The 27,609-nt window shown below is 39.5% G+C and overlaps 2 protein-coding genes across 7 annotated transcripts in view; one reads left to right on the plus strand and one right to left on the minus strand.

Moving 5' to 3' along the window:
• LOC308648772 (uncharacterized protein) overlaps positions 1-27,609 on the plus strand; it is a gene marked incomplete at its 5' end in the record, with an annotated part of 108,944 nt that overhangs the window by 55,052 nt on the left and 26,283 nt on the right. The window lies entirely within an intron of this gene.
• TRAF3IP2 (TRAF3 interacting protein 2) overlaps positions 20,660-27,609 on the minus strand; it is a 40,523-nt gene continuing 33,573 nt past the window's right edge. For all 5 annotated transcript variants that reach the window (XM_081293756.1, XM_081293754.1, XM_081293755.1 and 2 more), the window contains 2 exons: positions 24,328-24,402; positions 20,660-21,949 (listed from right to left, as the gene is read on the minus strand). In XM_081293756.1, the coding sequence (XP_081149882.1) occupies positions 21,803-21,949; positions 24,328-24,402 (222 nt within the window). In that variant the 3' untranslated portion in view covers positions 20,660-21,802. The remainder of the gene's footprint in view (positions 21,950-24,327; positions 24,403-27,609) is intronic.

Here is a 27,609-nt window from a genome sequence, read left to right on the forward strand (position 1 = left end):
GCAAATTTGTTAATTCATTTATCAGGATTTCACCAATACTGAGGCTGAAACAATAAACATTTTAAAATATAGAAAACCCAGATTCCTTTTACTATCCTGTGACTTTAATGTTCTACTGTTATAGCCAAGTCCTTGGCTTCTTGGGCTAACTGCCTTCTGCATGCTAATTTTCCAGAGAAAGCTCCTGGAGAATTCTTATTTTTGAGTAGTATCCACCATGACTCGGTCCCTGCAGGGACTGGAGGTGACAGAGTTTGAAAATTAAAACACTGAGAGAAAAACCTCCCCTAGAAGAATCATCTACTCAATCTGATCTTAGGTGTCCAGCAGACCCCTTAGCTGTCTGTATATTCAGCTAACTGCACACACGTCTTTCAGGTGCTCATACTTGAAGGACTACAACTAAAACTTAAATCATAATAGTTTTCATTAAAATATGTGATGTATAGGAATATGTATGTATGTGCATATTCAAACCACATCCCTGTGCTCCCACATTCAAGTATTCATGGCATCAGGATAAGGAAGATGGTCCAAAAGGGTTTCTTATTTTTAATAAACTCTCTAATTTTTTCTTCTAACCCCTTACAACCAAAGGAGCTAATAACCCGAAGCTCATGATCTCAGAAACCTTGTAATGAGGTATGTGAAATAAAAATAGAAGAAATTTTTAGTAAAAAGTTTTCACTGGTAGTTGATTTGATATTGAAACAATGATGTCAAATCCTACAAAGGTTTTTTTGAGAGGAAATGCTTAAAAGGGCATGTCTTGTGGCCAGGAAAACCACAGCACAGTATTCCAATTAGGAATAAATTAGAGAGTGCTACACTTTCCTGGAAAGGTCAGGAAGTCAAACACTTGGCCTTGAGCTGCCTCTCACCTCCACCCCTGCTGACCCTGAGAACAAGTCATTCCTCTCTGTGAGCACTCAGCATTGCTGCCAGGTCCTGCCATTCCTCTGCAGAAAAGAGCCAGGGATGCCAGCCAGAATCCGAGTTGGAATGAGGTAGCCCAGGAGCCAGGGGGTTTTCTGTAGAGCCCCAGTGCCAGCTTTCTGTCTACAAAGGAAAACTCACTAAACTCACCAGTGCCAAACTGACATATTTTAAAGTGTCCAAAAGAATTCTTAGAAGCTGTTAAGTTGCTACTAGAAGATTAAGCTCTCATTTTCCAGATTATATTTTCTGTTTTTCTTAAATTCAGTAGCACTGAATCCATGACACTCATTGGTGTACAAGACAAATCATTCTGCTGTCTTCATAATCAATTTAAAGCTTACACTGTGATGTCTTGGTACTTTGAGTTGTGATTAATTGCTAACATCTGATGAATATTTTTTTCAATGTTCTTTAGATGACTTGTCTGCTGACATATATGGTTAGTTGGAAAATTGGGGCTATGAAACAAGTTGCCCCAAACAACAGAATTGGATCAGAATTTGACAAGAAGTCATGTACTATTGACCCTTTTAATGGAGTATTTTGCCCTTTTGACAGCATCCCAAAACTACATGTCCTTCAAGGTCTAGTTCAGTTCCTGCCTCCTGCCTAAAGCCTTTCCTGACAATTTAAAGTCTCACTGAGGTATTCCCTGGGGGACCATCTAAAGCCTTATTATCTGTACAGCTGTTATAGCATTTGGATATGTCATCATATGCATCATTTATTCACTGTCCTTTTCTGTTAAGGGCCATGTGTGCTGCTTCTTTAGCCCCCCCCCCCACACACACACACAATGCCTAGCATAGGGTTGAGCACATATGTAAGCTGCATGGTAGAAGTGAACAGAATGAACTTCTAGTCTTTTTTTCATTACCCCAATTACAATATGTAGGACTAGAATTGACATTGCTGCTTTTTATTTCTCCAATCACTAACTATTTCTTAGTGACCCAAAAGCACCCAGAGTGTGCTGCAAGTTGGACTACTCCCAGAATAGGTTTGTCGACTTGTGTCTTTTGACTTGAATACACTGTTCTATACCACCCACAGAAAATGGGGGACAAATTATATCCCTTATGATGGTATTCCTTAGGGATTTACTGAGTATGAAGGTGGAGGAAGGCTAATGGTACAGAGAAAGAAAAGAATGTAGAAGGGAATGAAAAGAGATGAGAAAGGGCAAAAAACTAGCAATCTTATCTCTGAGTAATGTTTCCTCTTCATGATAAAGCATTTAGACTCCTTGCAATGAAGCTAAGAAAAAGTTGTAAAGTTTAGTGTTGAAGGAAGAAGGACTATTTGTAAAAACATCATTTCTATAATAAAATTTTATTACATAACAAAAAAAGACTACTTGCAAATATGTTTAATGGATAATTACTTGTACATCTTATAATGTTTGCTCTTTAGGGAATTGTATGCATAAATAACTGCTTTTCCAGTTTGAATTAGGAACAAACTGGAAAGTTTGGGAGGAAAGTAAATGCAAAAGCTTACTAACACTGGTATATTGTTTGTAGCATTAAGAAATGACAACTCAAAATGAGGCCAGCTTCTCTCTTGTGTGATCATGCCCTCAATGATTCCATGAGATTTTTGCATTTTATAGGTTGTGCTTCCCACTGGCAGCAACTGAAGCGGTTTATTATGCACATCTGTCACGTGATCCACTTCATCAACCAAATGGAACTGGGAGAATAAGTCACCCTAACAAGATCCTTCAGTACACTCTTAAAAACTACTTACAGATGTACTCTTCCTCTGTAGGGATACAATGAGTTTCCTTGTACTGTGCCACATGATACAGGAAATGCATTATCCCCACCAAATTCAGGCATACCAGGAGGAAGCATGTGAAAAGAAAGCAGCTCACAAAAGCACACACAGCTTTTGCGAAAGTCCTTAGAGGGGCTCACACACCAATTTATGATAACAGCAGATAAAACCCTAGGCCTCTGAAGCTCTGTTCATTTCAAATGCTAATGTCCACACAGGGAAAGGAAACCACATCAATATTCAGCATCCACACAAACACTGCTACTGCTTTCTATTTATGATTGTCACTGAGTCCCCTCAGCAGCATGCCAGATCTCCATTTGTGTTGTAACTTTGGCTACTTTATGTGCTTTCACCCAGAAGCAATTCATGCTTTCAAATTGCGTCTGGTGATCGTAAAGCAGGAACCACTATGTTCACATTCAGGTCATGTAGAATGAATGTTTTTGTAGATGAGTCCAGATCTGTATTCACCTGCCATTGTTAAATCTTCATGTTTCAGTTAGTGTGATCAATTTATCATTCATTCAGTCAACCAACAAATACTTTTGAATACCTCCTTCTGTCAGGCACAGTTCCCGGTACTGGAGATATAGCAGTGAACAGAGTCTTGCCATTATAGAGATAATAGTTTAGAAGTGATTGGGGAGATAAGCAACAGATAAATATGCACTATGTCATAGAATGTGTCAGTCAGAATAGACCAGATTGTCTTGGAGCAATAAACAACACGATATCTAAGTGGCTTAGAACAATGAAGTTAATTTCTCACTTAACGCTGCACATTCATTACACATCAGCCAGGGTCTCTGCTCTGTGTCACTTCAATCTGGGACCCAGGCTGCCTAGAGACAGACCCACCGTCTGGATTATGGCTGTCTTTGTGGGAAAGGGAAAAGATAGTGTGATAAATTGTACACTGGCTTGTTTCCCCCACCTTTTTTACTAGTGCATTATAGTCGTACATAATGATGGGATTTGTTGTTACGTATTTGTACATGCATACTATATAACAATATGATTTGGCCGATATCATTCCAGAGTATTTTCTCCTTTTTCTCCCCCCTCCCATTTTTTCCTCTTTTGTACTGATCTCTCTTTGATTTTCACAAGATTTCCCCATACCTTTTTCTTTTCCCTCTCTAGCTTCCACATATGAGAGAAAACTTACAACCCTTTACCTTCTGTGTTTGACTTACTTTGCTTAACTTAATGGCCTCAAGTTCCATCCATTTTCCTGCAAATGACATGATTTTTTTTTTTTCCAGGGGGTACTGGGATTGAACTCGGGGCACTCAATCACTGAGCCACATCCCCAGCCCTATTTTGTATTTTATTTAGAGACAGGGTTTCTGTGAGTTGCTTAGCGCCTCACTTTTGATGAGACTGGCTTTGAACTCTTGATCCTCCTGCTTCAGTCAGTCTCCTGAGCTGCTGGGATTACAGGTGTGCATCACCATGCCAGGCTTGTTTTTCTTTTTTGTTTATGAAGGTGAGGACCTGAGTATTGAACCAAGGGGTGATTTACCACTAAGCCACATTCCCAGCCCTTTTTATTTTTGAGACAGGTCTCACTAAATTGCTGAGGCTGGTCTGGGACTTGCATTTCCCCTGCCTCAACCTCCTAAATTTCTGGGATTACAGTTATGTAATCCCATTGCATCTGGCTCATTTTTCTTTATGGCTGAATAAAACTTCATTGTGTATACATACTACATTTTCTTTATCCATTCATCTGTCGACGGATACCTAGGCTGGTTCCATAGTGTGGCTATTGTGAATTGTGCTGCTATAAACATGGGTATGCATGTATTCCTATAGTAGGATGACTTTAATGCTTTAGGATAAATACTGAGGATTGGTATAGCTGGGTCATATGGTGTTTCCATTCCTAGTCTTTTAAGGAACCTCCGTATTGATTCCCACAGTTATTATATCGATTTACCAACAGTGTAAAAGTGTTCCTTTTTCTCCACATCCTCTTCAGCATTTATTTATATTATTGATGACTGCCATTCTGACTGGTGTGACATGAAATCTCAGTGTGGTTTTGATTTGCATTTCCCTAATTGCTAATGATGTTAAACATTTTTTTTTCATATATTTGTTGGCCATTTGTATTTCTTCCTTTAGGAAGTGTCTGTTTAATTCATTTTCCCAATTATTTTTCTAGTGTTAGGCTTTTTGAGTTCTTTATATATTCTAGGTATTAATCCTCTGTCAGAAGAGTAGCTAACAAAATTTTTCTCCCATTCTTAGAATGTATGGTCTTTGAGAATCTTCAAATTTAGCAATATCATTATAGCATATAATCTCCCCCATAAATAATTAGAAAGTTGGACAGGTAAGTGGGGTGGAGATCCTGGGAAATTTCTCTTTACTTCTTATTTCCTTTGCTATGCAGGAGGTTTTTAATTTGATGCCATCTCATTTATTAACTCTTGGCATTATTTCCTGAGCTTTAGGAGTCCTATTGAGAAAGTCATTGCCTGTGCCTATATGCTGGAGTACTGACCCTACATTTCTTTTAGGAGTTCCATAGTTTGTTTCAATTTCTAGGTTTTGATCTATTTTGAATTTATTTTTGGGCCGAGTGAGAGATAAGGGTCTAGTCTCAGTCTTCTACACATGGATAAACAGTTTTCCCAGCACCATTTGTTTAAAAGGCTGTCTTTTCTTAAATGTATGTTTTTGGCATCTTTTTCAAGGATCAGATGACTATCTGAGTGAGTCTGCTATACTCTGCCATTGGTTTATGTGTCTATTTTTATGTCAGTACCATGTAATTTTTGTTACTATAGCTCTATAGTTTCATTTGAAGTCAGGTATTGTATGTACACTGACTTTTTTTAAAATATATATATATATTTTTAGCTGTAGATGGACACAGTAATTTCATTTATTTATTTTTATGTGGTGCTGAGGCTCAAACCCAGTGCCTCATACATTCTAAGCAAGCACTCTACCACTGAGCCAGAACCCCAGCCCATGTACACTGACTCTTAAAGCTTAAGTCTGAAAGCGACATGTGGAACTTCTGCTCACACTCACTGACTAAAGTCACTAAGCCACACCCAACTTCAAAATGTGAGAAAGTGTATCATACCGTGTGTGGAGGAAAAATCAGACACACATGGTGAACAAAACTGTCCTGATGGTGATGATTGCCATGAAGATGAAAGGCCAGGTAAATGAGATGGTGTCTGGGTAGGCCGATTCTATTTGACATAAATGGTCAGAAGAGGTCTTTCTGAAAAGGTGACATTTGAGAAGAGGGCCTCAGGGAGAGAGAGAAGGCTGTCTTCCAAAGTAAACTCTCAAGAACAAGTATACCTGGCATGTTTGAGGAAGAGCAAGGAGGTCAAAGAGTGAAGTGAGCAAGGGGAAATCTGCAGGAAATTCAGTCAAAGAGAGAACAGGCACGGGATACAGGTAGGGCCTTATGACAATGATAATAGCCATTGAAGGTTTTTGTGTAAAAACATGGTCTGAATTAGGTTTCTTAGCAGTCCTTGCGGCTGCTGAGTACGAAATATACCAGAGGGCCAAGGTTTGAAACAGAGAGTAATTCAGAAGCTCTTCCAATAATCCAAGTAAAGTATAAGGGCAACAATGGTCAGACTCTAGATAGTCTAGTTTACAGGTAAAGCAACCAAATTTGCCAATGTATTGGATTGTAAGTAGGGTATAAGAGAAAGAGAGGATTCAAGGATGACTTTAAAGGCTTGTTTCTTCTACTTATGCTTGAATATACATAAGGACTACATTGTATGGTCTTTGAGACTCTTCAAATTTGGCAGTATCACTATAGCATATAATCTCCCCCATAAATAATTAGAAAGTTGGACAGGTAAGTGGGGTGGAGACACTGGGAAATTTCCTTGCTATGTGTACCTGCTAAGAGATTTCTTTCCCCTACATTGGCCTCTTTTCTGGTCTCTTTGGGTTTATAGTCCAGCCTAATTTATAAACCTGAGAAACGAGCTACATAATTACAAGTAAAATAGAAATTTTTAACTGATCAACCCAACCAACCTCTCCTACTCTTCCATTCATATGTGAATCTCAGATATCACTACCAAGAAACCTAGCTTTTACAATATGAGGTCTATCCTCAGTGGATATGTATATACAGTATGTGTCACCTCCAGTTTGCTTGGAAGTAGATTGCATAGAAATTTTAATAAGTCCAGTAAAATGACATTGTGTTCCTCTGAACAGCATGTCCCCTCTTTCTGTTCACCTTATCTTCCTGTATCATCACTGTCCCCATCACTGCCACCCAGTAAATGGCAACTAGAGCTCCCTACTTGGGGCTTCACTTAAGTCTTTTCAAGCATAGCAGAGCATAGGTTGGATATAAAGTTTGGGAGGGAGAGCAACGGAGGAAGATTACCTCTATATAGGGAATAGGGGTGGGAGGGAAAGGGAGGGAGAAGGGGAATAGCATGGACGGTGGAAGGAGATCCTCATCATTATACAAACAAGATACATGTATGAAGATGTGAATTTGGTGTCAACATACCTTATATACAATCAGAGATATGATAAATTGTGGTATAAAGATGTATTAAGAATTATAATACAAAATAATAATAATAATAAGTAATAAAAAAGAATAATCTTTTTTTAAAAAAGAAACTAACTGGGGGATCAGTATTTGTACTCAAAACATTCATTCAACAAATATTCTTGAACTCTTACAAGCACTGAAGCCATAGTCAAGATAGAATATATAAGTAATACATTTTACTAAAAACTGAGCAATAAAAAGGTAAGATTTCTATTAACTTGCCACTGACATACAACTGCTGAACATTTTATTGCCCAGTCTTTAACTAAGCATCAATATCCTTTCTCTGTTTTTTTAAATAAAATTTACAAATTTGGACTTACACTATACATTTTTACTTTTAAAATATTTTCTTATAAAAATAAATCATCAGGTGCTATTTATCGATTGAATGAAAAATTATAGAAACAATAAATTCCAGAGAAGCAAAATATTTTAAATGAAAAATCACCACAAATATCTCAGCCAAGAGATAATATCACTGTTACTAGTTTGAGTTGTTTGGAATAGTTTTAAATTGTTAATGTATCTTTACAACATTGTTCCACAATAAATGAGTTACTTAAAATGATAGCTTTTTCTTTTTTCTAATTACAAAAGTAACATGCCATTGTAGATATTTTTAAAAATACTGAAAACTACAAATGGAGAATCTAAAAGTCATTCATAGACCCACTGCCCAGAGACTACTTTTATTAATATTTTCTTAAATATTTATTTTTTAGTTGTAGTTGGATACAATACCTTTATTTTATTTATTTTTATGTGGTGCTGAGGATCGAACCCAGGGCCTCACATGTGCTAGGCGCATGCTCTACCACTGAGCCACAACCCAGTTCCTTTTTATTAATATTTTGGCCATTTTCCCCTCAGACTTTTCCCTGAGCAGTTCAAGAGGTTAATTAAGAAGCCCAGCAAGTTATTAAGCCTCTCTGAGTTTCAGATTACTCATTAATAAAGTGAAATTACTTTGTGAAGTTGGTGAGAAGTTTAAATGAGATAAAGTATACAAATTTCTTAGTCTAGTATTCGACACATAACAAGTGTTCCATATGGGAGCTCTTACTATAAGGTATGATATTTCTACATAGTTGGTCATACTTATTCTTGATTTTTTATCCTCTTTCTTAAAAACTTAATGTGCTGAGCATGGCGGTACACACCTGTAATTCCACCTACTTGGGAGGCTGAGGCAGGAGGATCACAGCCTGGGCAACTTAGCAAGATCCTATCTCAAAAAAAAAAAATAATGGGGCTGGGGATGTGGCTCAAGCGGTAGTGCGCTCGCCTGGCATGCGTGCGGCCCGGGTTCGATCCTCAGCACCACATACCAACAAAGAGGTTGTGTCCGCCAAGAACTAAAAAAAAAATAAATATTAAAAATTCTCTCTCTCTCTCTTTTTTTTTTTTTTTTTTTTTTTTTTTTTTTTTTTTTTTAAAGAGAGAGTGAGAGAGGAGAGAGAGAGAGAGAGAGAGAGAATTTTTAATATTTATTTTTTAGTTCTCGGCGGACACAACATCTTTGTTGGTATGTGGTGCTGAGGATCGAACCCGGGCCGCACGCATGCAAGGCGAGCGCGCTACCGCTTGAGCCACATCCCCAGCCCTCTCTCTCTCTCTCTCTCTCACTCTCTCTCCTCTCTCACTCTCTCTTTAAAAAAAATAATAATAATAAAATAAATAAATGATTAGGATACAAAAAGCCCATTTATTGTTTCTCAAAATAATAATAATAATAATAATAATAATAATAATAATAATACAATTTAAAAGTGATTAGGATACAAAAGTCCATTTATTGGTTCTCAAAAAAAAAAAAAAAAAGAAAGAAAGAAAGACTGGCTAACTGGTATAGTACCCCTGGGTTCCATTACTAGTACCACACATACATCAAAACAAAGTTATTGTGTCATTATTATTTTTCCAAAACATTTTTAAAGGCAACCTAACATTTCTTCATGTGAATATACTATAATTCCCTTAATTACACCCTCTTTTGTGGGACTTTTTTTTTAACTTGTAAATTTTGAAACAACTCAATTTCTCAGAAAAGTTGCAAGAAAACTGCAAAGACCATTTTTTTCCCTGAACTATTTGAAAAGAAGTTGCCAACTTTTATTTCTCCATCACACCAAAATATCTTATTCCAAATTTTTTTTCCATAGAGACATTCCAATAAAAACAGCAAAATTGGGAAATTAACATTGATACATTGGGGTCTAAATCCTCAAGTCCCAGTCAGATTTCTTCATTGCCCAATGACATACTGTAATTGACAGAAAAGGATTCCAGTTCACAGCCATATGTTGTAAATATGTGTCATGTTCCCTTAGCCTTTTAAAGTCTGGAATAATTCCTTAGTCTTTCCTGGACTTTTGTATCCTACTCACTTTTGAAAAATATGGGCCAGTTATTTTGTAAAATGTTCTTCAAATTGTGTTTGATGTATTCTCATGATTAAGTTATAACATTTTTTGTCAGGAACTTCACAGAAGTGACACTGTGTTCTTATTGTATCCTATTATGTGGCACATCTACTTTGGCTGTAACAACCCATGATGGGCTATTTTTCTATGCAGACACATCCCTCACCTCACCTCGGTCACCTCTCTTCAGGTATTCCCTCTCCAACCTTCTGGGACACCAATACCACACAGTAGGCTATCCCTTTGCAAAAACACTCTCTCACTCCATGTGGGCTCTGAAAACCTGTGCCAGGCCACACCTTTATCTTCAACCCACCTGGGAACCTAGTACCCCTGCACAGCACTAACCTCTCAGTCCTCTTTGGTTCTAAGCCAGCTGACCCTTCTCATCCTGCATTAGCCCAAGACCTTATATCAGGCCTCCCTCCCATATGAATGCCCTCCCCACCCCACCTTTCTGATGTTCTAACTCTTTAAAAGATGTATTACCTATGCATGTAATATTAGTTTTCCCTGAAATGAGAGGAGTCGCTGGATATTTTATTGAAGGTCCAGGAGTAACAATGTTGCGTTTTCATTTCAATAATGATCTAAAGCTGGTCTTGGCAACTGTTTTAGTCAATTTTTTTGCTGCTGTGACTAGAAGATCTGACCAGAACAACTGTAGAGAGGAAAGTTTTATTTAGGGGCTCACGGTTTCAGAGGTCTCAGTCCATAAGTGGCTGGCTCCATTCCTCAGGGCTCAAGGTGAGGCAGGACATATTGGCAGAAGAGTGTGGCAAAGGGAAGCAGCTCACAGGAGATCTGGCAACAGGGAGAGACTCTCCACTCACCAGCTACAAAATATATCCCCATAGCCACGCCCCCAAACAGCCACTTCCTCCAACCACTTTCCACCTGCTTCCAGTTACCACCCAGTTAATCCCATCAGGGATTAATTCACTGATTAGGCTAATGCTATAACCCAATCATTTCCCCTCCAAACCTTCTTGCATTGTCTTATATGTGTGTTTTTTGGGGATACCACATCTAAACCATAATAGCAACTTAGCAAGACCCTGTCTCAAAATTTAAAAAAAGAAAAGAACTTGTATAAGCAGCTCGGGAGGCTGAGACAAGAGGATCACAAATTCAAAGCCAGCCTCAGCAAAAGTGAGGCATTAAGCAACTCAACAAGACCCTGTCTCTAAATAAATACAAAATATGGCTGGGGATGTGGCTGAATGGTCAAGCACTGCTGAGTTCAATCCTCAGTATCCCCGCCCCCCCTCAAAAAAAAACCAAAAAATCTTATCTGGCTCACCTGAGATATTCACTGTACAACCACATACTTCTAGTGTTTTTACTTTGTCTTAAAATTGGGTTGACACTACATGATCACTTATGTGATGTTTAACTTTTAATTTTAATGTATTGGTAGTCATCATGTTGGCTTGTACTGGCTTCAAAATAAAAACCATTCTGTTTGATAAGAATCATTGAATTATCTTACAAGTTTGAAAGCTCAAACTACTCCTTTTTAGTGATAAGATACAATTGAGTTTAGTCTCTTATCTTTTAATAAATTAATTTCGATTTCACATCATAAAAATAACCCTGGTACTTGAATTCTCACAGACTAATGAGCAAAAAGCAAGGCTGGTTTAATACACAAATGATGCATTTGTGTAAAATAAAGACCAAATGGATCACGGTATCCAGTATAAATGAAAATTTACAGTAGTTTCAATACAGAAACTTTGTGAGGAAATTGAGTCATTACAGGGCTAATTGGCAACATGGACTGAACTCAGAAGAAGCCAAGCAAAATAGTCCCTTTTGTCAAAATATAAGCAACTGGTTATGAGCACAGGTTTGATTCTGTGTTTATATGACATACCAACTTACAAATATTCTCTGTAAAGAGATTTTTATTAAATTTTTTTAAAAAAATTACAATTAAAAAAACAATAAAAAAAGAATGAATCAATGAAAAAAATTATCATAGCTGGGTGTGGTGGCACATAACTATAATCCTAGCAACTCAGAAGGCTCAGTCAGGAGAATTAAGTTCAAGCCTCAACAACTTGCTGAGCCTCTGTCTCAGAACAACTGGGGATGTAGTTCAGTGGTAAAAGTGCCCCAGGTTAAATCTTTGGTACAAAATAAATAGATAGATATTTATCAATATCATAGTTTAGAAAACATCATTTTCATATCAGTTGCACCAATCAAAATAATAACTAATAGTTTCCAATTAGTAACCCGATGAGAGGAAAAACAGATGATAATAATGATTATAAGTAAAATGACTGTATCATGCTCAAAATCAAATATATGTCAACAATTAAAACATAAAATGCTTACAAGCATCATATTATGCTCTTGTGATCACATGTATATATTGTAATTAAACTAATCATTGGCCATTTAGTTTCAACAAAAAGTTAGCATCTTCACCTTGGTCTAATGTTTTGCATTTGAATTTACTTTAGTTTTCATTTAATCTGTAAATTTGATTTTTTCTTATTGTTTTAAAAATTATGGTGAAATAAATGTAAAATTAACCACCTTGACCATTTTTTAAATATACAGTTTAGTAGGGGCTGGGGTTGTTGCTCAGTGGTAGAGTGCTCACCTACCATACACGAGGCACTGGGTTCGATCCTCAGCACCACATAAATGTAAAATAAAGATGTTGTGTCCATCTAAAACTTAAGAATAAATATTTAAAAATAAAAAATATACAGTTCAGTGGGTTAAGTGTATCTCATAATAATAATTAATTTATTAAAAGAAATAAGAGATCTCAAGAACTTTTCCCTTTGTGTTAGTATAGTTTTTAAATGAGCTATGACTATAAAGCCTGTATACATAATTATATATTTGTATGAATTTAAGAAACAAGGTAATGAAAGTTATTTAAGTTAACACAAGAGAATTTTCCTCCTAAAAGACAAAAAAGAGAGAGATTTGAGATGCGTGTTAATATGGTAACCCTCTTTTAGTTTAAATGTTTGCTTAACCTGTCCTCTTGGCTTTTCCTCTGTGGTTAGCCTACCTAACGGGCTATGTTGGAGATGACAGTGAGCCCTCTTTTTTTTTGAAAAGCAGAACTAGAGGAGAGCATAGCATGATTCCCAACTGAATTCAAATTTTCCTTTTTAAATAATAGGTATAATGCGAACACAATACTGTCTTTCAGATTACTGTTCAAAATACTTTCAAATCTATTATCCTATTTTTGAGGCCCCATTGTGAATCTCTAAAGTAAGTTTCCTTACTTTAAAGTTAAACATCATTGGCAGGTTTCAGTATACTATACCTTTCATCATTCTAGCTAGTGCTGCCAGGAGCCCTGATCCCTAGCAAGATACTAGAAGAGAGAAGCCTGTCTCCAGATGCTGGGATTGTTCTGTGAGTCTGCTGTGGCTTCTCTCAGGTTTTATTAAGAAAACAAACTATGCTGATTAGCTTCTCTGAAAAACTAGATGGAAGTTTTAAGCTCAAAAGCTCTTATTGACCTCTCCTAAGGCTTCATTTTTAAAATGAAAAAATTCTTTTTGTTAGGATTTACTGTTTGACTTTTTTGAAAAAAATATTCAAAGTTCCCATAAATATTTCATAACCATGGGATAGGAAGCAAGATGAAAAGGCAAGAAAGGAGGGAACATTTTTAAGCATTTACTACATGCCAGGCACTATTCTAGAAGCTTTCTATCCTTCATCTTTCCTTATTCTGACAAGCTCCCCAGGAGTCAGTTCTGTTTTCCCCATTTTATTAGCAGAAATTCTGAGAGATAAAGTAGTTTGCTTAAGGTCACACAACTTGTAAGTGAACTGAGATTCAAACCCAAGTATGTCTGATTAAAAGTTTTACCATGCCAATGGAAAAACGTGTGAAAGTACATCACAGACTCAGCTTGGTCAGTGTTTTCTGCCCCATATTGTATTTGGGGAACTTGGACAATGCTATTATTCATTCATAGAATTTCTTTGCCCATTCCAGCAAATTATCATTTCCTGCTTCCTCAATTATCTGTATATTTAGCAGAAACATTTAACTTTAAATATTTCCCAAACCCGATCAGGCAGCGTGCAGAAATCCTTTTACTCTGTCTCTGGAGGTTTCTGCCTTCTCAGCTGTGAAGGTTTCAGTGTAAAGAGCACATCTGCACCTTCCTACCTGCTGCAATGTTTTCTAGTCCTTTCTGGGGCAGGGATCTAGGCTGCTCTTTAGGAAGGCATGATGGATGCCCTCTGGGCTGCATTGTCTATTGGTTTAATAAGCACGTTCTATGGTGCTTTTACAGATTTTTCTCATTTCTTACATTCTGTCTCTTAATCTCTGCTCTCATTTACATGGTGATTTATAGGAACTTTGAATATGATAATCTAAAAGGTATATGTGAGAATGAGGAATGAACAGGTTTCTGCTTATTAGGAAAAAATCTGCAGTCACCTGCTTCTTTGAAAACCTGACCTTGAAACTGAGCTCAGTCTTGGGTCACAGTGAGGGTCAACAAAAAGAGACCAGCTGTCACTTCTTTCACATTTACTGTGTACTGCTTTGGGTGGTTAATGATTCTTTCCCCTGCTGACATCATATGTCCCCAACTACATTTTAAATAATTGCAGGGCAAGAGTTTGTCACTCCTGTTTATACCAAACATAGTATGTTGCACATACTAGGCATTTAATGAGTTGATAGAGGTTGGCTGCTAATCTGTTGAACTCCTTTTTGAATGACAGCTTCATTAGAAATGGTGGCATGATGGAACCAGGCCTCTCATACTCTGGAGTGTCAGGGACCGACTTCTGCTTCAGCACTCAGATGCTAGCCTGAGTCAGAAGTAGACTAGGCAGCCACTTATTAGACACAATACGAAGTGTCCTAAGTGCTCCCTCTGCTAAATCTGCTTTGATGCCTGAGGACCTAGATCTTAGGTTTCTTTGGACTGAGGCTCTGACAAGGTCATGTAAGGCTGGCTGAGCTGAGCCCTGACTTGGTTAAGGTTTGTTGGGGATAGTCATCTGTGAACAGAATAAGTGAATGACTCACATTAGGGAAACTCTGTAAATGAGATGCTGAGCTTCTTAAACAAAATAGAGAAAACACGATGGTGAAAACACTATTTGTTAAAGAAATAGAGAAAACAAAATAGTAAAGACACTATCTTTAAAGCCAGTCAGTCATGAGAGCTGTGATATTATTGGGAACTTTTGAATGGTGTTTATTATTACAGTATATCCATCTGAACCACTAAGGTGGTGGCTCTTTTGATTTGACCTGGGTGAAAATTAGATATAAGATTGTTTTTATAAATATTACTGGATTTTTAAAAATTTGAATATTTAGAGCTTGTTTTTCAAGCTACTTCAAAATATTTGCATGAAAAATCTGCCTTCTCAAAATGTCAGGTATCATTTCCATCAGCATGTCAGTTTTTAAGTCATCTTTCCTGTTTTCCTCCTAAATTTGTAACTTCTTACTTACTAAGGACTGAGAAAACAGACACCTGGACTTCAAACTGAGTATAAAAGTAAGAGTAATTGTGATCTGAGTTACGGTTCAATGGTTGTGTTTGGAGTACGAGTAGGGGTATTTAGTGCCTAGTAATAGTATTTCACCTGGAAGGATTAGCTCATGAAACCCTTTCCTTGAGTGACACCATTGCTCAAATTAGTTCTTCAAGCAGCCATTTTTTTTTTTCCTCTTGGGGTCAAAGATAAGGTGATGTGTGAAGGGACAGCCTGAGTATCCTCTGGGAGGATAGGGCTGTATGTGTGGGGCCAGGGTAGGGGTGCTGGGCATCTTGTTGGAGGAAAGTGGGAGCCCAGGCAGAAGCAGTGAGGGGGTTAGCATTCTGATCATAAACTGTTGCTTTACTATATTGCAGTTTCTCTGGCTACACAAATTCTCCTCAGGTCAGCTGCTTTCCACAACTGTGTTTAGAAATTGTCTGTGTTCTAGGAGCCCATTTGAGAATGAGCATCTTGTTTTGAAAATCATTTTGAAACTAGAGTTGAGTGAATTTATTTTTAGTCATAAATGAGAGTAATGAAAATATGACTATTCTGCTTTTTCATTATTTTGACCTTGTAAAAATTAAAAATAAACTATTATTTTTCTTTTTACCTTGGGAGGACTGTATAAAATTCCACATTTTGTGTGCATTTCCTCCATGAGAATCTACCACCCAGAACCCATTTGAGAGGGATTTTTTCAAACTCTACGAAACAGAACTTCTCTTAAGTCTCTGAGTAACTGAACTTCACAGGTAACAACAGATTGCAAAATAAAATCAGTTAACCCCTGTACTCCAGGAACATTGGCCCATGTCCTAGATAATACAGGATGCTGAAAACTGGTCATGCCCCAGCCTCACCTAAACACGGTTCTTCTCTCCTCAGAGGAGTGGAGCATTTGACCACTGCCATTATTGAGAGCCAGGCCTCATTGTCATGCCTAAATGAACACAGCTACAAGCAGCTGTCTGTGGAGGGCACTGCCTGTGAGATGGCAAAGGCCAGGCAGGTACCTGCGGCCCAGCTGCCACTCAGTGATGAGGCTGGCAGGCCGGCCTAGCGCCAGCCTTTTCAAAAGCAGCCCTTTTGATAACACTGATTACATTTGCCTCACTAGAGCCTGGGGTGATTGAGCAACAGCCAACTTCTCTAGGTAACAAAGAGGAGGGAAAGTAATCCAAACACAGGTTTTATTATAAAAACCAGGGAGTGAGAGAAGTATGTTTATTCTGTAAAATAACACACCTGCTCTGTGCTGGGAGGCTCATTTCCATCAGTTGCCATGGCAAACTCGTTATACTTCAAGGCCATGTGGCTTTGTTTCCTTTGGAGATCTGGTCCTTGTCCTACCTTTTCTAACAACTCCAACACAATGACATGGAAGCCTGCAACAGCATAATTGATTTCTCCTTCCCTCTATCAACAGTTCGCATTTGTTCGGCACAGAACTGAGTCTGCCTTCTCCTTTGAACTCCTTGCTAACCATGAAGGCATGCTTCAGAGAGCTATCCTCATTAACATTCCAGGTCCCTCTTCCCTGTCAGCAATAAACAAGCCCTGCATCAATGGCCTTCTTCCTTCCAGCTTTACAAATGAGTGGCTCAGTTCCATGTTTTACTGCGGATCCAGGTGCCCAGGCATACAACGCTGGGCTAAGAAGCACACAGGAGAGTCTAAAAATAGAACAGCAGTTTTGGACGCATACCAGAGCAGCTACTTCATCTCAACTTGCTTTGCACACTAAGCCTAATGGGATCCATCAGGCAGGAGTTCTCTCTAAGCTCTCTCTCACCGCCTTTCCCCTCTCTCCCCAGCTGCCTTCTACCATCAGCGCCTTCCTGGTGAAGGGAGCAAAGGGAGGTCAGGCAGGGTTCAAAAAATGTGTGCCCTCATGGTTTTAGTTTACAAGCCCGGAGAGACCTGGGGTCTGCGATTACTCCTTTCTTGAGAAAATTTCTAGAAAAGAGCAGGAGGCCCAGCACACGGTCACCTTTGCCCATGTACACTTTGGTCCAAAACCAAGACTGTCATATTTAGCAAAGGCTCAAGTAGCACTTCCTAATCTCTCAAATAAATGTGACCTAGGCCCATACTCACAGATTCCTTGAGAAGTTAAATAGAAAACTTGACTAAACTGACTATTCCTCTTAAAGGTACCACCTGCTTGGCTTGAGGCTAAGAACTTGAGATCAAATACACAGTCACAGATGGAGGGACTATTTAGGGTCTGTGAAAGCCACCCTCCTTCCACCAAGTATCCTGATGCTATCCTGCCTGGGCACAAGGCCTCTCAGAATGCCAACTGTACTAAATAAGCAAGGCTCCTTTGTGCTGTGGATACACCTCATGATAAAGAATACTGTTCACAGAAAGAGACTTAGCATGACCTGAGTATTTCTTCTATTACTATCTGAAAGATAATGCATATGTTCCAAACAGGGATGTATTATTCCAACAAGTGTCACCCTTGTAGAGTCAGAGTATGAGAAAGATTGAGTATCACAGAAACTAAAATATAAACCCCTTTTTCATTGTAATTGTTTTGGAGATTAGCCAGATACATTTTTTAAAATTTGATCCAACGGCAGATATTGTCTGTTAGCTTTGTGATGGTGTTAAGGCCTTTTAAGTTATAACTTGGTTTCACATAATACCAGTACAAAACAAATATGCCAAACCACCTCAAGAAAAGCCATCCTCCATATAATCAGCAATAATTAATTCCCCTAAGAATTCCTCTCAGAACAAGTTGCAACACGATCATTTAATCCTCCAGCCACCAGAGGACGGAGGTACATCTTCCCTCAGGCCCCCCACATTCGTTGACAACGTTTCTTTTACCTCAGGGAGATCCTGGGTCATTTGTTGAACAAATCTCTCATCAAAATCCAGAAAGCTTTCTAGGTTTGCCAATCAATGGCTGCAGTCTAGGAACCGGAACACCTGGGTGTTAGCCCTAACGTAAACTTTGATGAGGAGCCACGGTTTCCCTGGGCCCTGCTTTCCTCCCATGGTGCTGGAGGGGTGGGGGGAATGTGATTTCTAGGGTCCCTCCCAGACTGAGAATTCCATGATAGAAATAAAGGCTCTGAGAATGTCATTATTTTGGTCCTTGCTTTCTTCCTTGTATTTTGTTGTTTATTTGGTCAGTAGTCTCATACAGAGCTCTTTATCTTGAAAGATAGTGTGTAATTTTTCAGGATGAGAGGCATTGCTTCTTTGGGGTATTTTCCCACAGAGTAACCTTCCTTCTCTTTGCATTTTCTACTAGGAGGTGAGTTTCACTGATTCTTCTTGGTTCATTAAGAAGAAACAGAAAGATCCTGTGTTTTGTGAGACTCTTTCTGGATCATTTCCCAATGATCACAGGACTTTGCAATCCATTTGGCAAAGGTGATGGTGACAGTGGGGTATTTGGCAAAGTAGATGAGGTAGTTGATGAAGTGACTGGGCTAAGAAAAATGCTCTTGGCAAAACATCATGAAACAAGGATGGAATGTTCAAAATGGGGAATTTGTACCCCTTGCTGAGATGTCTGAGAAAAACTCCCCTTTAAGAGGTGATATATTTAATAGAAAACAAAAGGGTATCAACAACAGTAATTTTTCTGAGCACTGAGTGAGAAATAGCTAATCTAATACTTTGGGTCTAGCCATGTACCAAGACATCTTTGAGCAATATAGAAGTTAAATTAAACTAGACAGGCAGATATTTTCTGAAACCAGTCACAAAAATTAAAAATTACTTTTAAAATTCTAAATTAGTCACTAAATATTAGACAAGAATCTAAACTGGCATAAAAAATCAGTTTCGATTTGAATAAAGCCTCGGGTTTAAGAGGTTATTTTTTACTAAGTCAGCCCTACCCCACGTCCACCCCCAAAATATCAGCAGATGGATACATGAAGACCAGGATAAAGTCTAAATAAACCATGTGTTAATCTGAGTGTCAGCGCTCTAAAATAGTTGTTAAAATTCCTTTGATGTTGGTGGTCATCACATTTCATAGAAATTTCAGGGACCAAGCTGCCATCACTTGGCTAGGCGGTGCTCGTGCCTATGCATGCAAATGTGCTTTTTGTTGTGTTTTGTTTTGTTTTGCAACCAGTGGTACCAACTGTAACACTTTAATGACTATTTGTGGAACACCAGGGACCTTTCTTTTAACCAGCTGGGATAGGAGGAATAGAAGAAACTCATGGATGAGAGGTCTTTGAAGGGAAAAGGGGATAATGACATCAAATTATTAAATCTTTGCAAACTAGAAACAGTTCAGAGTAATAATTGCTGATATCATTTTATTTATATATGTGTGTAGAATCCTTAATAATGGTGTCACCTCAGGCCAAATAATAATAATAATAATAATAATAAAAAGAGAGAAAGAAGTTTTATGAGTCTATGTTTGGGATGTTTTCCAGGAATTTCAAGTTGACCAAACAAGAAAGTTCACTCTACTAGGTCTCAAGTGCTACAGAATTAAAGACTCTTATCAAAAGGTCTTGCAAATGGGTAATTCAGTTATGCTAGCTTTTCTCTTCCTGTAGTCAGCTCTACCCCACTTCTACCCTACTAGGGTGTCTACTACATAAGTTAAAGACATTTAACTTACCTAGTAGACATCTAAATTATATAATAAAACTAGTATGCCTTGTAATTCATTAGCAGTATTTCTTATTTATAATGGACATATAAAGTATTTCTTATTTATAATGGACATATATGTGGTGACATATAAAGATTGAACTGTGTTATTACAAAATTGAGACTTGTTTAAGAGGTTAAGTGCACAGACAAGAAGAGCAGTTGGTAATTCTCTGATTGGAGATGGCCCATTCTCTCTTTTCAGAGGGTGCTGTGCTTGAGCCTTACTTAGCTTTTACTTTATCTTCATCTCACTTCAATTCTGCTGTCACTTATAATAAAGTTCTCTTACATGGCCTTTAAGGGGATAAAAAAGAGGAAGCAGTAGTTTCCACTCCCCAAAAGTCTTCATATCAACCTACTATTTGGGTCATAAAGCCTTCCTACCTTGCTAATTTATTTATTTAGATTTTATATACATGTATACGTATTTTGTCTAAACACATGTGTATGGATTCTTTTGAGATCAGATAAGCTATATACATATATATGAATAAATAAATACATTTACAAAATTATTAACTTGAAGTTATTTTTGTTTTTGTTTTTTTTTTAAAGAGAGAGTGGGAGAGAGAGAGAGAGAGAGAGAGAGAGAGAGAGAGAGAGAGAATTTTTAATATTTATTTATTTTTTCTTAGTTCTCGGCGGACACAACATCTTTGTTGGTATGTGGTGCTGAGGATCGAACCCGGGCCGCACGCACGCCAGGCGAGCACGCTACCACTTGAGCCACATCCCCAGCCCTTGAAGTTATTTTTGAAGATATTAAAAAAGACACGGTTTCTTTTAAGAAAATGGATGTATTAGTATGTACAATTTTTATATTTTTATGTATTAGTTAACAATAAATTTACTTTAAAAGGAAAATGTAAATTTATCTCTTGGGGGTTTTAATTATGAAAATAAAAACTCAGTCACTCCTCAAAAGAGAACTTAGAATTTAGGCCCCAGACCTTAAACCTTCTGGGGTCCTTAGAGGGACCTTTGTCCATATCACTTTACATATGAATTCCCAGAGTCTCAGAAAAGTGAAAGAGGACTTGCCAAAGGTCAGTCCGGTAGTTAGTGACAGGATCAAGACAGTGTTAGGACTAAAATTAGAAGACAGGTTTCCTAAACTACAACTCTGGCCTGCATTATGCATCCCCTGTCACTTTATACACATACTCAAATATTTTTACATGTATTGTCAGACCTTAAGAATGATAACCACACTCTTTTTTTGGTTTTTTTTTTTTTTTTCTTCTTTGTGTTCTACCACTGAGCTATACCCCAGCCCAGTGATACTGTTCAGAATCATGGTTGTGTCCTATACAAGGTTGTTTTATTTAAAAATCTCTACTGTAAGAATAAAGCTTTTATAATTATGTTTAAAAGGAGTTTTTACCTGGTTTTCATTCTTTAACACAGAGAGGTCTATTACATTTATCTAATATTATATTTAAGCAACTTTGTTGATGTCCCAGGAAGCGACTGCCCATATCATTATAAATTAGTATCTATCTCCTTTGAGATAAGTGAAACACACTCTTACAAAAAAGCAAATATTTTATTATATGCACATGAATCAGTTTGATGTGAAGACACTCAAACATCTGGCTAATTCATAAAAGTAGCCTGAAGCAATGGGAGTGTGTTTGTGGTCATTTACATTTGTTGCAACATTACTTACATTATCTAGTCGATAAGTACTGAGGGGCACATCAGATGGTTAGAACACATCAGACATTCCCACCTTTGGTGGGGAATGGAGTGCAACAAGTCATAAGGGCAGATATTCTGCAGAACTGGTTTTCTGGGGCCTGAGGGCCTCAGAGGGAGGGAATGAGAAACAAATAGCTGTGAGTGCCACTGACCAGCCTCAGCCACAAGAATGCTGTCAAAACAGGGCCCCAGGCATGGCCAGACTCCAGTGGTCTGGGAATGGCCCCTGTCACAAGGGGACCACTTGAAGGGTGGGCAGGGGCCCCCGGGGAGGAGCCACATACTCTTCTTCTCTGAGCAGCCGCAGCAGGATGTTTTTTTTATTCTTGGGCCAGCTGTAAACATGAGTGTTCTGAAGCCAGGTGGGCACATGCTCCTACAGGAGAGACAATGACAAAAGCAAAGGTCATTAGAGAAAAACCTGGATTCCAGATCCCAGGCTTGGTTCCCAAACATCTCTGGCTTTCCCTTCATGGGCGTTTCCTACTGAACTATCCTGGGAGTTGTTCTGTTTTGCTTTTGGAAGGGTCTTAGCATGTGCAATGCTCTTGGCTTCAGGTGCAAGCTGTAGATCTCATTATGGAAAACACATGTGCACAGCATTTTCTGTCAGTCTCCCAGGCTACCTGCCCTTTGCATTTCAACGTGCTTTTCACCACCTTCACATGAAAGGGGTAGGACAGAGGTCACACAGAGTGATGTGAATTCCCCCGTGACTTCAGGAGAAGCATGCCAAGGCTGTGGGCTTAATCTAATTCATCATCCTTTCACTTCGGCCCCAGGTCTGGCCTGCAGTAGAAGGAGCCCATCAGACTCCTGTTGTCAGGCAAATGCAGAAACTGAGAGCCTGGGGTTCTGGGAGCTCAGTTTCTGACTGCCCTCGTGGAGCGGATGTTCTGGCGGGTGGAGGCAGATGATTAGTAAGTAAAATGGGTAGTGCCGTCAGTAGTAATGTGTGTTGTGGAGTAAAATAAAACAGAAAGAGGAGAGGCGGTGCTGAGACAGGGGTGAAAGGTTTGCAGTTTTAAATAAGATGCCTAGAAAGGTCTCCCTGAGAAAATGAGCAAAGACCTAAAAGAACAGATGGACAGAGCTTTGTGGTTGTCCAAGTCCAGGCAACTAGAAAAGCAGTGCGAAGGCCCTGAGGTGGGCTTCCACTGTGATTGGAGCAGAGTGAGCAGGGGAGGAGGCTGTGGCAGGGCCTTGTAAGGCTTTACTTTGAGATGGACTCCTTTGGGGAACCTAGGATGAGCTTAGAAGCAGCACCTGGTATGTCAGGCATCATTCTGAGTTTTGAAAAGAGAAGATGAAAAAGAGCCCATAACTGCCCTTTGGAGTTCAAAATCTTCTTTGGAGATAAAGTACATAAACTATTTTCTAGGCAGTGGCATATCAAGGGTCAGTGGTGAGAGCCACCTGTCCCCAGTTCTGGCAATAAGGGGATTTAAAAATAATAATAAAACCAACTAGAAGTTGGTCTATTTTATATTGCCATACTCCAGTTATCTTAACAATAATTCCCAGTACCCCCAGCCCCAACCACATACCACTGATTCAAGAAAGACCAGACAATGAAATATATCAACATGGAGAGGAGAGGTCTCAGGGGACCCTAGGGAGGTTGAGTGATATAAGGATAAGCAAGGATTCACTCAGCTGACAAGTTAGTTAAGGGCATTACATGTAGAAAGAACAGAAAGGGCAAAGACATAGACATGAAGGGACATGTCATATGTGAGGGCATGCTGACATGGTCCAGGATCCAAAGATAGAACATAGGGTAATAAGAAAGAAGACTGAGCAAAGTGGGCACCGTCCTCTTCAGAGTGGCCCCATATATGACATAACGCTAAGAAACATAGGTGTGATCTTTTATTCTGTGGGAAAATGCCACATTTTTAAACTGGAGAGAAAGAGAGATCAGGTATACATTTTGGGGTGTTCCTCTTTGGTGATAAAACAGAGGATGACTGGTATGGGGTCATAGTGGAGATGAGAGACCAGGAAGGAGACTTACCAGAACAATGAGGGTCTGGGCAAGGGAGGGTCAGGGAGGATGATAAGGCATCCTATGGTACAGGCTGTTTACTGTACAACCCTACATGTCCCATTCATATAAACTGGACCCTCCCTCATCCAGAGCAGAGAGGTCTCAGTGTAGTCCTCACATCTGGGGGTCCTCCAGAGTGAGCTGGGTTTGGGTTCAGGGTGCTGTGGTCTGATTCTCAAGATGTTTATTTCACTACACCTTTCCTTTGCCACGCCTGGAACATACTCTCCCATGGTTTTGCCCCTGTTCTCTCAACCTGTTGGCATCCTCACATATGAAGTTAGCATATAGCAAAGTTAATTTCACGTAACCGTAGGTTTAATTCTCTGCCGCTTTGAGAACTGAACTATGTACAACAAAATGCTTAAGTGGAAGGAAGTTAGCAAAAATGTCCACATCTTGACTCTTACGTACAAGAGATAAGAAGCATCAGATGAATGTTCTTTTTTGAATTTAAATTCAAGCTACCTCTTTGTGTTCTGGGGCTGTTTGAACAATTAGGACAGCCTCAATCCTATCAGACAACACTTTAAACCTTCCTGATCTATGCTGCCAGAGTGAATGGTACAACTTGTTGATCTTTCAGGTAATACTCTTTTCTCTAAGGATCGACAGAGAGTTGACAAGGTTTTCCACTTAAATTCCCAGGTGGCAAACAAACCAGAGATTGAATTGTAAGGCTTCTTGTTTCTTCATTTGTTTACCTTCGTGGCATTTGGGAAGAGTACAGGGATGAATCTGAAATTCATGCTTCCTTGTTTTATGAATTCAATCTGCATCTGAAATGAAACAAAAAGAAATGTTTAATTTCAGGGAAAGAGGATGGATTAATTATACCCACAACAATGCAGGCCCACATGGTCATTTTATTTCAGTTTTCTTATTTGAGTGCCACATACTTATACCTTTAAACCCTCCCCATTAGAAACCATGCCATCTACTTGTTTATCAATCATTCATTGAAAGCCTATTAAAAGTCCCATTTTCTGGGATTTAAGGACTAGGATATACTCTAGAGTACTGGAGCTGGCTACTTTTTTCCCAATTCTGTGTTCAGTGGTTTTATTTTAGTAGCTTGAAAGTGTCCATGGTGAGAGTATTTATCCCAAGAAAATGAGTAAGCACTACAAATCCAGACTTTTTATTTTTTAGAACAAGTTTAGCAGACCACTGATGCAATCCCTGTCCTCCCAAAGCTAGCAGTCTATTAAGCAGACAGATAAGTAAGTTACCAACCAGAGGGCAGTGCAAAAAGTATGAATGTTTGCTGTGGAAGTCCAGAATGGGGGCTATCCATTCAGCATCAAGAATTTTAAAGGCCAGTTACAAAGGAGAGGTCATTTGGGTATGGAAGTAAAGAAATTGTAGCCAGCTAGGGAAATGGGGAAAGCAAAAGGACAGTCACAGCCCAGGACAGAGCAAGCACGCTCTGGGGTGTGGAAGCATGTTAATGTGCAGCCCACTGTGGCTGGAGTGTGAGGTGGGTTTGGCAGAGAGGGAGGAGACATGGTTGGGAGGTCAACTGTGAAGAGCCCAGGCAGCCAGGCCTGAGGTTCCCACATCAGTTCAATTTGTTCTCACACTGTGGTGGCCCAAGAAGATTTAGCTGCCAAGACTCCAGCAAAATCAGAATTTTCAATAGCAGGGGAGTTAGATGCCTCCAAGTCCCATGACCAGTGTACGCTTTCAGTCATCTGATGACAAGGAGATGAGAAATTATGTGCTCCCAACTATTTTATCTTCCAATTGATTTTTATAACTGATAAGTCTTCATCATGCATGGGAATAAAAACAGAAAAGAAGAAAGTGGCAGTAGTGATAAGTGGTTTTGAAATCACCATAGAAATCCTTCTTAAATACTCTCTCTCTCTCTCTCTCTCTCTCTCTCTCTCTCTCTCTCTCACACACACACACACACACACACACACACACGCCCACATACATCACAAAACATAAATCTACCACAAGGTGTTTTCTCAGAATCGCCTCCCTTCAAAAATCAGAAGATAACGCCAAAAGTATATTTTAAGTTAACCCAAGTACTATGCAGCTAACAGTACCAACCACACCAGCACAGAGTAAATACATGAAAAGATGGGCACAGAGTTAAAAGAAGTAGGTTTTGTTTCTGACTGCTCAGACACAAACTGTGAAGTTTGGCTTGTCCACTAGGCTACCCAGTCTGTTGAGGGACTAGCCAGCAGCAATGCATTTTAATTTTCTTTCACTTTCTGGATGTTGGCTTTCTCTGAATAGCTTGCCCTGTCATGCAGCTACTTGTGGGTGCCTTTTCATTCCTTTTGTCACGGTCAAATTCTTATTGTCCCAGGTTTTCTGGCACCTGGTGAGGTTCAGCAAGTCAGCCAGGTGGGCAGGAAGGCGCTTCTGCATCTGACCTGTTCAACCCTTTCTGTGATGAGGAAAGGCCCAAGACATTGGTGCCCAAGAAACCAAGTTTGGAGACATGGTGCTTACAGCTGGTGTAGTCAGCCATGCTCTGGAGTTGAGCTTTGCCACATACCCGCAGAGCTAGACAGGTCTCCTCAGGAACTGGCAGAGACCTGGAGCTCTTCCCACATACCAGCTATCAGCTCCTGGGACTGGCAGGTTCTTAGAAAAGCAGACAAGACATCAGGTGTTCTGGGAACATGCAGATGTGCTGCAGCCAGCCCAGGGATGGCAGCACCCTGAACCAGCTGTGACCTTTTAGGTGAATTCACTTCCAGAAACATACCTTTTTTGAGCCCTACCCATGCACTGACAGACTAGGTGAGACTGGAATAGAAGGGAGACTTATCTCTTGACTCTTGGCCTTATTTTTTAACCTCACCACCATGCTTTGGCTTTTGCTTTGGGATGGTTGTGAGCAGTCCACACGGTAAAAGAAGAGACATAAAACCCGAAGACTCAGATAGGGAACACCCACTAATGCACCCACCCTGCTCCCTTCCCATGTTCCTGACCCACAGAACAGAACTGGGATTTACCTTTGCTTCCCCTGAGATAAAACTATGTCCTGAGACTGCCTGACTGCTTTCTGTATCATGCTGCTCACTTATTCCATCTGGACCACTTCTGCTTCCAGTCCCATCTACCCATCCTAGTCAGTGATTCTCTGTTCCCATTTCAGGTGCCCCCCACCCTCTCTCCCCGGGCAGTGTTAGAGCTGAAATGGAGCTTAGGAGTTCTAGTCCAGTGATTTTTCACACCTTTTTAAATCTCAGAATCCTTGGAAACAAGCAAGCTGAGAAACACAAACCAGTTCTGGCTGAGGTGCCGATGGGAGGCCCAGAGCCAGCCCCACCCCCCAGGACATATGGGAACCCGTTAGAGACGTCACAGGACAGTTTGAAAGTCACAGGTCTAGTCTGCCTTCCTAGCCAAGCAGAAATTCTCCTCAGCGCATCTGAAATCACCAAGAGGAAAAGGATTGCTGGCCATAAAACAGCCAGTTCCAACGCTGGGTGATATATTTGCCCAGAATGTTCTCTCAGATGCTGAGCAAGTCTAATTCCCTCTAAATTTCTCCTACTGTTTTTTATTCGATCAGGCCCCATGGTGCAGGTATGACAGTGGAATGATGCCCCACCTATCGTGAGCTAAGAACAGTTCCCTGTAAGCATCTGATATGTGCCAGATACTTCACAACCATTACTTCATTTCATCTTCACGACACTGCTCAGTATTAGTGAACCATTTTATGAATAGGGATAGAGGCACAAGAAGATTTAAGCAGTTGGGCCATGGTGCTTTAGGAAGCCAAATTTGAACAAAGTCTTTCTGATGGAACAGCATGTGTCCTTTCCACTACGCCACCTGTCTCTCTGAAAAGGCAGGGGACCAAATATGACACAGCTGCAGGAGCCCTCTCTCCTCACAGCCCTGTCTCCACCCTCCTAAGGAATTCTCATTTCTTGGTAAACAGCCAAGCCAGCAGAGCAGACTTTCCAGAATCTTGGCTCTCAGAGATCACAGCAATCTCCCCT

This window comes from Spermophilus citellus (genome assembly GCF_964194105.1).
Source record: "Spermophilus citellus genome assembly, chromosome: 5".
Lineage (NCBI taxonomy): Eukaryota > Metazoa > Chordata > Mammalia > Rodentia > Sciuridae > Spermophilus > Spermophilus citellus.